Raw genomic sequence first — 16,231 nt, forward strand, 5'->3', positions numbered from 1 at the left:
CTCTAGATCATACCCACATCCACTGTTGGTAGAATTTCTCAAGCAAGCAGACTTTTTGTTGTTTTTTTGTTTTGTTTTTTGTTTAAAGAACATTAGCTTTTGGTGGAGATGAGACTATTGTGTTCCCCATGTGTGTTTTGCTTCCTTGTGTGGTGAATTCATGCTCTCAGTTCAGGTATGAAAGAGCAATGCTGCCTGCTAAGTGGTAAATTACTTTTTCTCAGAAATACAGACTGCTTTTTAGGACTTGAGAAGCAAAAGCATGGAGACTTTAAGGGCAGGAGGGGACACTTTGAAATGGAATTACAATACAAAAAGTTTGACCAACTAAAGTTGGAAAAATAGACCTGTGAAGATGGTGAAAAATAACTGTTGGAGGAGTGGAGAAGATTAGGAAATATTAGATGATTTTTAAAGTAATTTTACAATGCATTTGGGGGTTGTATTAAAACTTAACTCAAAATTGCTTCAAAAATTAAGCTAAACAGATGTGGAAAGGTAAGAAGTTAAGGGGAAGGAGAAGAAAGTAAGAACGAAATATTACTGAGGTTGGGTTCTCTTCAAAGTAATTTTTGAAGGTAAGAATATGGAATGTATGACTGCTGCAAATGTTGCCTACCTGTATGAATACTTGTTGTGGAGGGACTTCTGCACAAAGATCAGCAACCTAGCCTACTTTGTGTTGTTGCTACCACTGAGAGACTGTTGAGAAAGGAAGGAATTGCAAAACAAAAAATACATACAACTGTGCAAAGATGTTGCTTTAGCCTATTGTGGTCTTATACTAATTGTGGCATAGAGGAAGAACTTAACTAGGAGTGATGATACCACAGTACAAACTGTACCCTTAATCATAATTATTAGGTGGCATTACTTGGTGTGAGGCCATTACCTCAGACAGTTGGTGATTAACTGCATGTTTGGAAACAGCCCATTTCACAAATGATGTTTTTCTATCATAATGGTGAAGAAAAAAATAAATTTGAAAGAAGGGAGATTTCAATGCTTCTGCATGAAGTAACTTCTCATCCACCAACATTCCCGAGTCCTTCTCCTCAGGGCTGCTCTCAATTACTTCTCTGCCCAGCCTGTGTATGTGTTTATGATTGCCCTAACCCAGGTGCAGAACTTTTCTCTCGGCCTTATTGAACTTCAAAAGGTTCACACAGAGCCACCTCTCAAGCCTGCTGAGGGTAACTTGATCCCACTGTCATGTTGCCAAAAAGATGTTAAACAGTGCTGGTCCTGATATGGACCCCTGAGGACTGACAATTGTCACTGGTCATTGCTTGGATTTTGAGCCACTGATGAGCCATCTCTTTGAGTGTGACCATCCAGTCAGTTTTTTATCCACTGAGTGGTTCACCCATCAAATCCATGTCTCCTCAGTTTAGAGATAAGGATGTCATGTGAGACAGCATCAAATGCTTTGCACAAGTCCAGGTAGGTGACATCAGTTGCTCTTCCTATTTCCACCAACACCATGATGATGGTCACCAACCATCTCCTTATTTTCCATACGCTTTAGCATGGTTTCTGTTCCTTCATCTTGCTGGGCACTGAAGTGCGACTGACCTGTGGTTCCTCAGGTCATCTTCTGGTTTTAGACATGGGTGTCTTATTTCCCCTTTCCCAGTCAGTGGGAACCACAGTCCTGCCACTACTTCTAATACAGGATGGATAGTGGGTTAGTCACTTCCTGTGAAAGTGTCTTCAGAACTTGCAAATGTATCTCATCAGGTCCCATGAACTTGTTCACCTCCAGATTCCTTAGATGATCTTGAACCTCATCTCTTACAGTGGGCATTTTGCCTGGGGTGGAACTAATTTTCTTTGCAGTAGCTGGTATGGGGTCATGTTTGGGATTTGTGCTGAAAATAGTGTTGATAACTCAGGAAAGTTTTTTATTACTGGACAGCATTGGGACCTATTCTGCTTCTTGTACTGCCCTGCCAGCAGATGGACTTGGGATGTACACAGGAGATGGGGAGGGAGACAAGATATTGGGAGAGGGAACACAGCTGGGGCAGATGACCCTGACTGATCCTCATCTTTTTTCCACCAGCCATTGGATTGTAAGAAGGATTCTAAATGATAACCAGTTAAGACACTTCCTAAGGCAGAGTGTATTTTGGGATGACTGGTGTTTTTGTTTTTTTTTTGTATTAACCAAAACTGTTCTGCAGTTTTGAATCTTGAATTGTTTCCCCTGTAACTTTTCTTCTTTCAGAAAGAACATTTTGCTTTGCAGAGCCAGTACAGAGAGAGAGATGCTGGAAACTTGCAGCACATGGTAAATAATAAGATGGCTTGAATTCCTGATTGAAGCTTTGATTTCATCTCATTCCATAAAGTAAACTTATAATGTTGGTTTTCATGAACAAAAAAAATATCTGTCCATCCTGGTCAATAACTGTTGGATTGTGTGAGTTAAGTGAAAAGAGTACCATTTTAATATCCTATAGTATTTGGATGACTAATTTAAATACTTAAACACTCCAGCTTTCATTTCTTGGTGAGTAACATAAAGCAGAGGAGTATTGACAGATATTTTTGTAGTTGGTGATTTGCTTTTTAGATTTATTGAGCTTTAGAGTCCAACTTCATTTGAAGCAAACATTTGAGGTTAACTCTGTCTGTTGGTGGAATTTTTAAGTTCCTGTTTCTTTATTCATAGAGTTGTCCTGGAGATCATGTATCTTTGATTTTGCGTAAAGCTTTACCAAGAATAGGAATTGCAGTTTCTATACATGAACTGTGAAACTTATTACTTCTTGTGTGTGTTTAGAAAGCTGTGAATGGAAGGCAACTTACTTGTGAGGCTGAAGAGCCACAGGAGCAAGAGGGTCTTCAGCCTATGTATCCTGTTTATCAGCAAACTTACTACAAAAATTGGAGCAACAGATACCCACAAAACTCAGGACCTGGAAGAGCCTACATCAATCCAAGAGAGCATTATGTATGATTCTGTACCCAGATGTCTTTAACAAGGGTTTTATTACCTGTTGACTCCATGGCCCGCATGTCTTTTTGGCTTTCATGTGTGAAAAAAATGTATGGAGAATTTTGTATAGGTAAACCATATGGAATTTAAAACTTTCCTCTAGTATTTGGTATGTCTGTGTTTTTGTAGTAATATTGATCTGCCAAATGAGGAGAGCCACTTAGCTTTGTTAACCTTCACATATAACCTGTATTAATTGGTTGCCACATGCCAAAATGTAGTTAAGCTTTTTCACTGGCTATGTCTGGGAGCATTCTCTCTGGATATTTTTACAATAACTTTACCCATATAAAAGTGAATAAATATGAGCAAGACAACTGAATCCCTTGTGACATTAGCAGTCTCAGGCTGAGCCATCTTAGAAAACATGGGATATAATTTTGACTGGCCTTAGCTATTGATTTCTCAATCAGCTCTACCTCTCTCAGTCAAATGAACAACTAGACTACCTCTCAAATACTGACTGGCTGGTCCATAAACTACACTGTTTGTCTTCCCACCTTATTAAAAGTGAAGGAATTGCCTTACATCAAAAGCTTTTTCTTGTCTATTCATTCTGCCTGTTGCTGGCTTTGGTTTTACAGTTAGGTCTGCATGAAACTTAGTTGAAGGAGGTAGATGAGTAGGCAGACAGAACTTTCTGTAAGTGTCTTTTGTGAAGCTACATCTTACCCTTAAACTGCTATTTAGCTGTTTTCCCAAGTATGACTCCTATTTTAGATACTGCAGTTTATTTTCCTTGGTAATAGATACATTCCTTGTTTTTTTTCTGTTTCCAACAAAACTGCCTGTAATGTTTTCTTATGTCTTAGCAAGAAAAGAAAAGTCAACTTCAAATGCTTATCAGCACTGTCCTTTAATCTTAACCAGTAGTGTGAAGTAACTGGAGAATGTCCTGACATTACCAGTGCTAACAGTATCCCACATGAATCTTTTGTGTCTGTGGTAATGCTTAAAAAATGTGCTCAGGATCTTTCTAGAAAAATAAGTTTTCCTGTGAACTAAAAAAGTAAATATTTAGCAAGTAAAAAATATGTATATAATGTGTTAGTGCTGAAATGAGCTCATAGGACAATCTTAAAATATTTTAAGACAGTAGAAAAATGGGTTGTGTCTAAAATTTGCCAGAGAAACTTAAAAGACTTGACTGTTCTCTAAGTACGTATGCACATAAGTACAGAATGATGATTTTCGGTCAGATGACATGAAGGACAAAGTGTTAAGAATGCCTGGTGTCATGCTGAACTACCTGTTGTACAGATCTGAACATTACTTCTGGGATATTAGTGTATTTCTCTGCAGAGGTTTGGATTTTTTTATAGAGGCAAGAGTCAAGCTGTAGAAGCAGCAGAATTGAAAGCTAGCATAGGTGAGTGTGCTGCAGGCAGGGGGCCATTGTTAAACCTGTATTCAACCTCCATTCGTCTCCATCACAGTACAAGTTTATGAGATCCCTGTCCACAGTAGGGCCAGGTAAATTAAGTGCTTCTACTTTGTTACAGGTAGCAGCTAGAAGATTATGGCTTGGGTGCCTGTATTCTGGACCCTGTAGAAGTAGGTATTAGCTGTTCTCTTGCTAAGCAGCTTTCTGTTAAATGATGTGGTTGACATTAACAGCTGAAGGAGTGGCAAAAAGAAAGGTTGGACAGAACCTGCTTCTTGAGAGCTATCTTTGAAGCATTGGCACCTTGCTTTTCTCTTACGAACTGGGCACATTCATGTAAATTGAGCAACTGTTTTCAATTTTAAAGTTTCCTGCTGTATTTGAGACCTAAAAAAGGGCTTGTGTCCCCCCAAAACTGGTTTTCCATAATGTTAATTTAAGTAGCTACCTCTTTACATGAGCATTGCCTCGCCTATCCTTACATTACTGCAGCTCCAAAAAGCATCAGCTGTCAGAACATTGAAAGAAAACAGTGTCGCGGCCAAATGAATGACAGACCATGGAGATGAGCTATACTGCTTAAGGTAATTTGATCAATATTGCTGAGCAAAACTTGATACCAAAAATATTTGAATGGATATTATAGAATGGTTCAAAACTATTGCTGTGGCAGTGCTTCCTCTGCATTCATTAGTACACTATGGTGTTGAGCAGGTGATCATTTCAACCCCTTTTGCAAAAAAACAACCTCTTCTACTGCTTTTTATAATTATTTGCAGATACTTTCTTTTTTAATTTTTTTTGGGGGGGGGAAGTTAAAACTTTGGGAGAAAGAAGAATGCTATCAACAAAGCTATAATTGTTTTTTTTTAATTTGTAAAAATAGCTTAAAAATGTAATCTGACTGTACTGTCCAAGTTACATATCAACAAACTACAGAAAGCTTGATTTGCAAACTACCTATCAAGATGTAGTTTGCCCTAACGTCATTAGGGAAGTACATTATCACCTACAGGTTTACTACCTGTGAGAAATAGTTTCTTTGTAATCTGTTCAGGGACATTTAGTGTATTAGGTTTTTGAAATGTTACTTTTAGTTTTAAGCGTGGATGGATTTGGGGGGAAGGGATTTGGCATAGAATTCTCAGAAAAGAATAGAAAAAATGTCTGCTAATTAGGCTTTCTCACTGAAAGGATTGCATATATAGAAGTTTGATCTGCTTTTTTAAGATGTAGAAAATGTCCTTTTTTGTTTTTTGTACATTTTCAAATGCTTATATTTGTAATTTGATTGGAATAAAAATATTCAAAATATAAAATTTTCTTCTGTTGTTTAGATTTAAGATTGCTTAAAATGCAAAGACTTGTAAAATGCATCCACTTTTTTGGTGTTATGTTTCTTCTGTGGTTGTATATGCAGAACATGTTTTTTTTTCCTAACACTACCACTTTGGGATATTGTGGTGTTGCATGCTGAAATCCTTTCAACTTTCATCTTACATAACAGGAAGTATGTAGTACTGTGTGAAAATCCAGCACTGAGGTGAACTGAACACCCAGAATCACTGGTGAGGGAGGTAGGGAAGGAGGGAAAGATTAGTAATTCACCTCTCTAGCACTGGTAAATATAAATTGACTTCTGCCCAAGTATCTCTAAATTCTACAAGGTAATCTAATTATAAAAAGTATAAGATTTAATGTTTGGAGTATGTTCAAAATGATTGTGGATACAATACAAATAAAAATGAAGAAACTGTACTACTAAAAGTAAGGAAACACTTAACAAAATATTATTAAAGGACTCCCATTGTTCAGTCACAAATGATCTAATGTATTGTGTGTTGAGCTCAAGGAAAGCACAACAAAAATGAGTGATAGTTTATGAAGAGTGAAGGGAGGCTTTTCACCTTCTGACTTGTGTACTTTGCCTTCTTTCTGGCAATGTTACTGCTCTTTTGTCCTCTGAGGGATGCAAGTTCAGGTGCTATGTTGCTATATAGGTGATTAAAATTTATTGCAATAACTTTTTAATGCCACAGACCTGAAAGCACTCTATCTGAACCACTGTGTTGTGTGAAGGCTAAGTGAGTGCTGTACCAACATGTAGTTGCAGAGCGGGCAAAATTGTTTTGACTACTTGGGCCACTTCAGAGGTTGCTGACAAGAACAGGTAAAGCTCCAGGTGAAAAAAGAAATGTCTGTGTAGTTTCCTCCTTGACCACCCTGAGGGAGGTGGCCTGGGGTTTTTTGTCCACTGGTGGTACATGTCCAGAGTACTGGGAGACTGGGTTTGACTTTCTGACAGAAGGTAAACATGTCATATTTCTGCATTTATTAAAAGGTATGACATGATTCTTGGTGAATAGCTTAATGTCTTTAGCTGAATTATATTGCAAATGTGCAAAAAATACATTGTGAATCTTAGTAGCAATTATTCAAACAATGTGAGAAGCCCAAGTAGGATGTTAGGCATTTTAATCTGCACTGACAACCCCACAGTGAAATTTTTCTATACTTGTTTTATGATCCTAGTTTTGATTTTATGCTATATCTAAAACTAGATCCTTCAATTGTCACTGAAAATAAATTTATTTATTTAAAAGCCTACAAGTCAAACTGTGACTCTTCTATCCCTTTGTGGGCCTAGTAATCAAGACTGTAAATCAGAATTTATTTTGAGACTAAATTGGAAATCAAGCAGACTTCAGCTTCCTCATCAACTGAGATAAATTTGCATATCTGTGCAGGGCTACACACAGAATGCATAGAGTGTGCTAAATATATTAAAACATCATTTCAATTTGACTGAGTTTAGCCACAGATTTATTATATTCTAGTCTGAAATGTGCTAGGTTAAATTAGACTTATCTAACAGAAATTTATAGGAAATAACTTCTCTAATACTGATTGTCAGAGAAAGAAGTTTAAGATATGCTATAAAAGATTCCATTGTCTTTTTTTCCTTTTCTCAATGTTAGATTTTATTTGTTTATTACTGTTTTGCATCTATGAATTATTACTTCTAATAGTGTTGCCACACTAGATCCTGTTCCTAGGAAGGTGTGCCTGCACGTTCAGTTTCCCTGACACTTGATCTTGCCTGTCCTATTAAGAAGTCTTATCGTCCTTTGTATGACTTCAGATATTCTGTGCTTGAACAGCTCCATTCCTTGACAGGAAAATATTTTGGGCCAGGATTGTTTACCCAGTTCAGCTTATAACAAACTCCAGAAAATTACTCTTTCCCTGCTGATATGTGGCTGTGTGCAGTAGGAGGTTGTGTGCAGTGCAGCAGTGTACCCACAGAAGATGCCTCAGCCCTGCCAGTTGCCTCCCCGCTGGTCAGCAGAGCAGCAGACAATTGTCTAGGTGGGGTCTTTACTGTCACCATAGTGTTTTGTAGTCACAAGAAAAATAATTCAGAGATATACATAACTTTTCTGAACTGCTGTCATAATTTGGGAATAAGTGTTTTGAGGCACTGTTTGTGGCAAAAGCTTAATTCATTGTCAAGTAGAGCAGTTGGATTTCTGTCTTATGTTTGACTAACCTGGCTCTTTGAAGACCAGACTTCAGCCACTGATGTGATTGCTACTATTAAGCATAAAAACTGAAGGAGACTGACTTTAATCCCACAATTAACAAAGTTCTTTGCTTCTTTGACATGAATTGAGAGGTAAGAGAGAAATGGCTGTGGGCAAGTAAAATGTCTTTGTATTAGCTTTAAAATTCAGATTGATGGGTAGCATAAAATGTAGATTGGTGTATCCAGCTAGGCTAAGCAAATGGACAAAACGCTTAAGGTGTGGCCAGAGGAATGAACACACTTTCAGAGTGCAGTGCTTTAGTAATGCTTGTGACATTTCAGTGTGTTGCTTACTTTCATCTGGATCAATATCCTGTGGCCATATAAATACTGCTAATGACCCTGTATTAGTGGCAAAAAAAACAAATATTGAGCAAGGCAAAATGTCTTACCTGTTTGGATGTGTTTTAAATAAGTTTTAAATCTGACTACTAGAAGATTGGTTCTTAAAAATCCCACTAGCTTTAAAAAAAAAGTCAAGCCATCTGCTTTACACTTCCCGCTACCCTGAATTCTTCCTGGGTGGACTTCACACCTTAAGTCATGTGGCACAGATGTATCTACTGCATATAAAAAAATTGACTGGTCTCTAATTTTCTAGGATTGGTGTGGCCATTCCCAAGGTTTGTGTGGACAGAAATTCGGTTTTCCAGAATTTCTCAATGTGGGATTGTTACTTGATCAGCCAGCAAAGCCCCTGGTGTCCTCTGACTTTGTACACTAAATGGTATAAACCGCAATTTGCAAGTTCTCCTTCTTGCCTCTGTTCATTCATAATGTGTTTCATTCAGTCCCATTGAGGATTAGTAATGAAAGTATTCCACATTAAAAAGTTGTCAGGCATCTTAAAAATGCCTGCTTGTTTCTATTAATTTGGTAGGTTGTCTGTCTCCTATCTCTTCTCTCTACCTCTGCTCCTTCTGTGTCCTTAGGGTTTTTCTTTGTTCAGTCATCTCATATCTCTCTTTTTTCCAGCTAGGAGAGGTAGCAGTCTCTTCCCTAGCCTCTTCCATTCTTTTTCTATTATTGGCTAAATTATTTCTCACTAATACACGTAGTCAGGGCTTTATTAAAAAAAAAAAAAAAAAAAAAAAACCAAAAAAAAAAAAAAACCTAATGCCATTCTAAGATGGAGAGTTAGTTCTATTTTGTTCCATATTTGTTTCTTACCTTTCTGCTCTGGCTTCTTGGGATAGTGTTAGTTAATTTTCAACTCTACATGGAAATGGTTGAGATTCAGTGTCGCTGAATTCTTTTTCTCCTCTTTCATGTTCTGTAACAGCTTGAGGGATGTGGTGTGTCTGTGTTTAACTCCAAGAAATTTTCAAAGTGGAAAATGGGTAACTTGTTAACATCAGGTATTCTCGTTACAGCTGGACAAATTAGGATGATATGACATTGCAGATGGTTGAATCACCTGACTTTCAGGTGACACGTGATGTAGAATAAGCAAGAAAAATGGCAAACATGGAATGGAGCTTGGAGGAAACAGTTACTGCTTATACAGGAAGGTGACATTTAGACTACTTGCCTATTGCCTTCTTGAAACAGGATAGCTGGTGATAATAAAGCATAATATAGTATAATGATAACATAATAGTAGGGCTAGGAATCAGCAAACAAACAGGAAAATATTGTTCTCTATCAAACCAGCAACTCTGTTTTCTGAAACAATTTAAATGAACCAAAAGTAACCTCTGTCTAGAAGGCTCCTCAGTTTCGGATGTTTCCTAATAGCAGGAAGAATCTGGTTAATCTGGATGTTAATGCTACTTAGCTGATTGTTGCAGGTTATAGTAAGTTATCCCAAAGCCAGTTTGGAGACAAACTGAGAGATTTAGAATTGTCACTTTCAAACATGTTACTGTGAAATCACATCCAAGTTTCACCATCTGCTTAACATGGGATTTGTATACACAGCCACATAGCTGTGCCCTAGTCTGTCCAAAGATTCACCTAGCAAGCCAAACAGAATTTCTAGTGTCACTGATCATACTCAAGTGCATGATTTGCACAGCAAGTGTAATTGACCCCATGTGTATCTATGTGAAATGAAATGCCCAGTGGATACTTGTATCTAAAAGCATTGATTATACAGTAAGTAGTTTGAGTCACTGTATTGGGAAATAATTCAGTCTTTTTAATTGAAGAAAATCTAATTAACTAAGAAAATCTATTCTTTTAAAGAATGCTGAGGGAGGGGGGTGGAAGAAGCTGCTGTCAACCCCAGAATACAAAGTCTCAGCTGAAAGTAGGAAACAACTTCAACTACAACTGAATAGCCACAGGAAGTAGCGGCATTGGCTTCTCTTGTAATGGAAGCTTCAGCTTTCAGTAAGTTTTCCTCTTGAAAGAATACTGCAAGATAGAAGATGAATCAGAGCTTTGCAAGCCTTTGCTTGGAAAAGCCATCAGCTTTTTGTGTCTAAAGATAAAGCTGGGTATGCACGATGGAGATGCCTGAATGCTGCACATGCTCACAGCACCTTTGACTTTCCATCCCACTTGCCCTATCTGTGAGGCTGCCCGAGAACCACAGCAGAAGCGCTTCTGCTGCAATTCAGCTTCCCTTGACATCAGCAGTTGGATTTAACTCTGGACTGCTTTCTGCCTCCCCTTGCCCTGTCCCCTCTGCTGACACCTCTAGCAATATTTTGGGATTTTTTTTTTTTTTTTAATTCCTAATGTTCTAGAGGTAAAGGAGCTGATGTTGGTGAGCTTCTGAGGTGGTGACTTAGACAAACTATGGCAGACTATGGTATGATTATGTACCAGCAGGCTAAAGGATGCCCTGAAATGTTAGGAGCTGCTTTGGACCTACTCCCGCACCATTTAACAAGTACTGTCTGAAACAATCCTGACATGCATTAAAAAGAAGAGCTTCCCTAGGAAATCCCACAGAGTCATAGAGGTGGTAGTGCTTTTCTTCTGCTGTTAATGTTTGATTACAGCTCACAGCATAATGTTCATAGGCAGATGGCATCTTAATTTGATCACATACCATTCATGTCTTCCAGTTCCTGAGCAGACATTTGGTAAAGAGAGGAAAAAAACCCACTGAGGTGATATGCAAGTAAACTTGAATCTAAAATGAGCACGTTAAGGGCTATGCTTACGCAGTTTCTATGGGAGCTCACTGATAGTTTAGAAAAAAGTCAGACAAGCTGGGCATTTATCATTATGTGCCAAGCTATAGAGATGCCAAACCTTGCAAAAAAATGGAAAGAAAGTTTTTTAAATTACATTGAATTTCCCCTAACTCCAGCTGGCCAAGTTGCTGCTTATGGAAATAAAAATATTTCATTGATATCACACAGTAATACTTAAAAAAAAAAAAAAAAAGATTCAGGGAGATAAGCAGAAGAAAATTCTTGTGAGGTTCCTACACACAATATGTATTTGATGAGATGCATGTTGATTGATGCAGTTCAGGAAACCGTCTGTTCCCTGTCACAAACTCCATCTTGGCATTTCTTACAAGTTTAATTGTATCAATAATAGCACACTCCAACAGCAAATGTTTGCTGGCTTTATAACTGTGATTTTGGAATTCTCTAGGAAATCTAAGTATTTTTCATATTTCTTCTGAAGCCTATCTACTACTCCCTCTTACAAAGATAGGTTTGCTGCTCCTCTGCATTTAACTAAGCATTGCTTTGTTTACTTGGAGATGAACATTTAATTTTTAAATATAAGGTCACTGTTGCCCATGCTTGACAGACAGAACTAAACAGTTCTAAACGAGACCCCTCTATTTGGGGCTTTTGATTAACCTGTCCCCTTCCCATTGTGACTTGGAATCGGAAGTCTTTTACTGAGCTTTGTATTTTCTGTAAGTCTGTGCATTTAGCACATGTATTTGTTTTGAATTACAGTTAATTTAGACTTACACACCTGACATTTTTGAAGATTAAACTGAAAAGAAGGGGGGAAAAAACACACATCAAAAAAATTACCAAAATTGATAAAAATTACCAAACTGGATGCTGGTATATGCTACCACCCAAGTGCAAAAAGACCATTTTAAGGGCTGCCACTGAAGTCCCACTTGTTTACTGGAGCACTAAACAAATAAGACTGAAGGGAATACTGATTGTTGAGGACTACTGTGCATCTGGATAGCACTCACCCTATCTCAAGATAGCTTCTTTTGTATTAAGAGCTTGTCTCTCACCCTGATTAGCAACAGGAAATAATTAAAATATAATCAGGCTCTCTTCATTAGAAATGTTCTTGAATACTTTGAAAACTGTCAGATAACTGTCTTCAAAACTGAATGTTCCTATAAATAAAGTAGAAGAATAATGTTGTGTCTCTGATATTTTTTAATGCATCTTTGGCTCTAATACCAAGATAAGCATACACTGGTTTTGTAAATGCAGAAGACTAAAGCATTTTGTATATTTACACAGAGTCAGGCTAGCAGGGACAGCTCTTCCATAAGGCTGAAATTCCAGAAAGTTGCCATTTCAAGTCAGCTGGTGAGGGGATAAAGATGGAGTTCAACCTAGGTGTAAAATGTATTTAGCTCTGAGCCATTGGTGCATAACTACAGGTAAGCTGCTTGTCCTGCTGTTTGGATTTCCCCTGCCTTGGGCGAGTGCCCAAACAGAAGTCTTTTCTTAGCTAAAAAGTATCAAAGGTACCTTTTTGTATGTTTCCCTCTACGAATTGCTCTGCTGTTATTGAAATGCTTCTTGTTCAAAAAATATATTCAGTGAACACGTGGGGTTGCCTGTAATAGGTTTTATGTATCTTCAATTAAAACAATAAATGTCAGGACAAAGTGATTGTGCTTCCCCTTGGACCTGTACAGTTGTTTACCAAAGAAAGGTGGTAGTTACTGCCAGGTAGGTGGTCAGTGCTGCTGCCCTCATTAGGTCTGTTATTGCCTGGAGTAATTATTCTGCAGCTTAACATTTGTGAAGTCAGCTGGAAGATACAGAGGAATATAAAATGATGTGACCCTCATGATACAATGCTGCTGTGCCCCTTCAAGTGAATTTTCTCTTTTGAAACAAAGATTTTTCCTGTTTTTTCCTATTTGAGAGAGAACTGTATGTACAGTGACATTGCTTAGTCGAAACTGAAACACTTCTTTGTTTCCCAAATTGCAAACCTTGGAAAAAACAAAGATGGAAGTTCTAATTTGAGCTGATACCAAAATTTTTCAAGAGAACCTACACTTCCATTCAGCTTTTGTGAAATCTGAAGATGCATGGTTTTACTGTGAAGTGAAACCTAGTTGCATTCTGCAGTCTTCTGCAAATTCTGCGTATCAGATTACAAGGAAAAAAATATCCTGCAACACAAGTAAGTTTTAGGTTTATTTCTGTGCTGTATCAAGTTTGTGTTCTTCATCGGTATCCTCCATCACTCATGCCTTTGCCCTTAATAGCTGTCTCTCAGAAATTTATTCAGCTATAATACTTCCTAATAATTAAGGAGTTTTTTTCCAAATTTTTCCATGGTTTTTTTTCTGGTAAATGAAAGTTACAGTCTAGTCAGAGAATAGATCTCCCTTTAATTACATATCTGTTGGTAATGCCACTTCTCCCTGTTCGTGTGAGTGCACCTTGGGATAAAAGAGTGAACTGAGGAAGGAAAATCCTTCTCCATCAGGATGAGACACCTTCAGCAGCTGTAAAAGGTACTACAAGGGACTCTTTGTGCCCAGAAATGTGCTCCTTGGTGTGGTGTGGTCTGTCACAGGTATAGAAGCTGTGAGACAGCACAGTGGCTCTGTCTGAAGCTGATGGCTTAGCAGGTGATTTCGGTTAGTGTGTCACCAGTGTGAGCCACACTGAATGTGCCCTGTGCACACCACACATCCCTGCTGAATGCCAGGATGAGCTGTCAGCCCTGGCAGGCTGCTCCTGTCCCTTTGAAGCTGAACCATATGGAGTGTGAGTGCAATTAAGGCACTACTGCTTTTGCAGTTGCTTGCAGTTCCAAATGACTAAAGATGCCCTGAGTGCCTAAGGAATTGCTTAAAATATAATGATTATCATCTTAGTGAACACAGGAGAAACTGGTGGGATGCTTTTCTCAGATAGAATCATATATGGTGCCAGAATAGCCTCCTGATACTGAACTGATGGTGTGAACTTACAAATGAGGAGAAGGTTTTCTGAAAAGAAAGTGTCCTACTTTAGCTTCAACTGCACACTTGCTTCATTTTGGAAGTCTGGGATTTTTTTGTCACCCATAGTCACTACAAGAGACTTGCCAATTTCTGTCTTGTATTGGAAGGGCCAAGATAGACAGAGTACTCCACAAGGAGCTTCACAGAGAGTGGAATTGGCCTTTTCCTTTGGCCTGCTAACCAGGGCACGCTGCTGCAAGGTGGAGTTCACCAGTGCACCCAAATGTCTTCCTGCAGAGGCCAACACTTGCTCTGTGCTTTCCCAGTTCCTGCATTTCTTATTTTATGGATCAACCTGAGCTTCTGTAGCTGAGGAACTGAATCCTGCTGTACACCTGATTTGATACACATGTGCTGTGCGTAATACTTTTGATGGGTAGTGGTCACTGAACTTCAAAATTGATAAAAATGTTGACTCTCCTAAAAAGGGAAAATTTTCTTTGTGTGTTTGGTCACACTGTGGGTTTGTGGTTTACTTGTCACACTGCTGGCAGAATGGTTCACTCTTTGCTGCCACGGTAATGAATCAAAGGTTTTCAGCAACACAGCAGTTGTGGTAGGTGTAGGTGCACTACAAGCTTGGTCTCTTATAGTGCCTTTAATATCACTTAAATATCTCCAGAGAATTGCTCTGGAGATTGTATTTCAATGCAGTAAAAATATTGTATTTCAAAACAATAAAAATAAATCATTGTTTATAGATAGAAAAAGGAGCAATGGTGTCATTTATTGCCCTATTTCTTAATAATTCTGTTTTAAGGACAGAATCACTTAGCAAATTATCACGTAGCTTGGCTTATTGCAACACATAGCTTCATAACTGGGATAGCTTCTAGTAAATATATGTATTGAAGAGTATAACTGGTCTTTTACCTTTCTCACACGTCTTGGCTAATTAATTTGTAACTTAGACATTGTACCCAACTTTTCCCAGTGTTCAGGAAGCTTATTGTGCAGGCTTATTAAACTCCTTGTACAATAAAATCATCTTTCACAGTACTATCCCTGAATCTCCCTGATTATTGTGCTCAGATCTGGAAGGTGGAGGTACCTGAAAGGCAAAGCAGCCTGATCCAGTGAATTCTGCTGTCCTGTGATTTCCTTGCCTATTGGAAAAACTTGGATATTATCTGGTTTAAGTCACTGGTGGATTTTGCTCTCAGAGTCACTGCAACACCAAGATTCAGGGTTTATTGAAAAGGAAGTCCAAGAGTTATGAGTGGAAAAGGAATGGCTCACTATTTCTCAGAATAAAGACTGATGTACCTCTTGGAAAGCCTAGCTAAAAAAAAAAAAAAAAAAAAAAAAAAAAAAAAAAAAAAAAAAAACCACACCCAAATACCAATGTGGTATATGCACGGGCCAGGTCCCAGGAAACAACCCCTGAAAGCAGCATAATGGAGTTGGGGAACAAACTGCAAATTATTTGGCTTCATAAATAACTATGTCATGGGGGAGGAACCGTCCACTACAAGAGTGTAAAATTTTAAACTATTTTTTATTCTTTTTTTAACTGTTGATCCATTCTGCAGTTTCTGAAAACACAAGTTTTGACCAGCAAGGAAAGAGTAAAAGGTGCAGTTTGCTACTTTGGGTGAGTGGCTCAGTCTAAAGAGATGTGTTCATCCCAATTGTAATGCTAGCTGTGGAAGATGGCTGTTCCCAGACTTTACTAAGAGCGCCTGAAAGTGACAGTGCAAACAAGCTTCTGAATGATGTGATGAACAGGGAAAGAGGGACAAGGATTAGTTTTAAATTGCTAGTTAAACATCCAAGCAGGTTTATGTTGGAAACTCACTTAGGTAACTTTTACGAACCGTGGAGACAAAAGCTGTCTGAACTGACAGCAACAAATGAAACCATGGCTGCTGAATTGCCCAAGCTATAAAAGAAATCAGAGAGAACATGGGCTACTTGTTGCTTTGGGTGTAACAGATGTTGCACTATGTAGCTCTCCAGCCTTACAAAGTGCTTACTGTGACTTTGAAATTTTTTGTGTAGTTCCAGATATTTAATCTGTAGAAATCCTAAGTAAGTAGTAGCTGTGCTTCCCAGGGAGCAGAAATGCTTTCATCTCTTTGGTTTAGATGATGGGTAGATCAAAAGCCTAGA

General features: G+C 38.2%; 1 protein-coding gene across 4 annotated transcripts in view; it reads left to right on the forward strand.

The window, feature by feature from the left end:
- Window positions 1-16,231, forward strand: part of NECTIN3 (nectin cell adhesion molecule 3) — a 126,890-nt gene that overhangs the window by 56,237 nt on the left and 54,422 nt on the right. The window contains exons 8-9 of one of the 4 annotated variants that reach the window (XM_053935081.1): window positions 2,231-2,293; window positions 2,789-5,694. The exons of 1 other annotated variant lie outside the window; for it this stretch is intronic. In XM_053935081.1, coding sequence (XP_053791056.1) covers window positions 2,231-2,293; window positions 2,789-2,965 — 240 coding nt within the window. In that variant the 3' untranslated portion in view covers window positions 2,966-5,694. Of the gene's footprint in view, window positions 1-2,230; window positions 2,294-2,788; window positions 5,695-16,231 lie in introns of those variants that run through there. 2 more of the 4 variants (XM_053935082.1, XM_053935084.1) reach the window with 2 other exon arrangements.

This window comes from Vidua chalybeata, chromosome 2 (assembly GCF_026979565.1).
Source record: "Vidua chalybeata isolate OUT-0048 chromosome 2, bVidCha1 merged haplotype, whole genome shotgun sequence".
Lineage (NCBI taxonomy): Eukaryota > Metazoa > Chordata > Aves > Passeriformes > Viduidae > Vidua > Vidua chalybeata.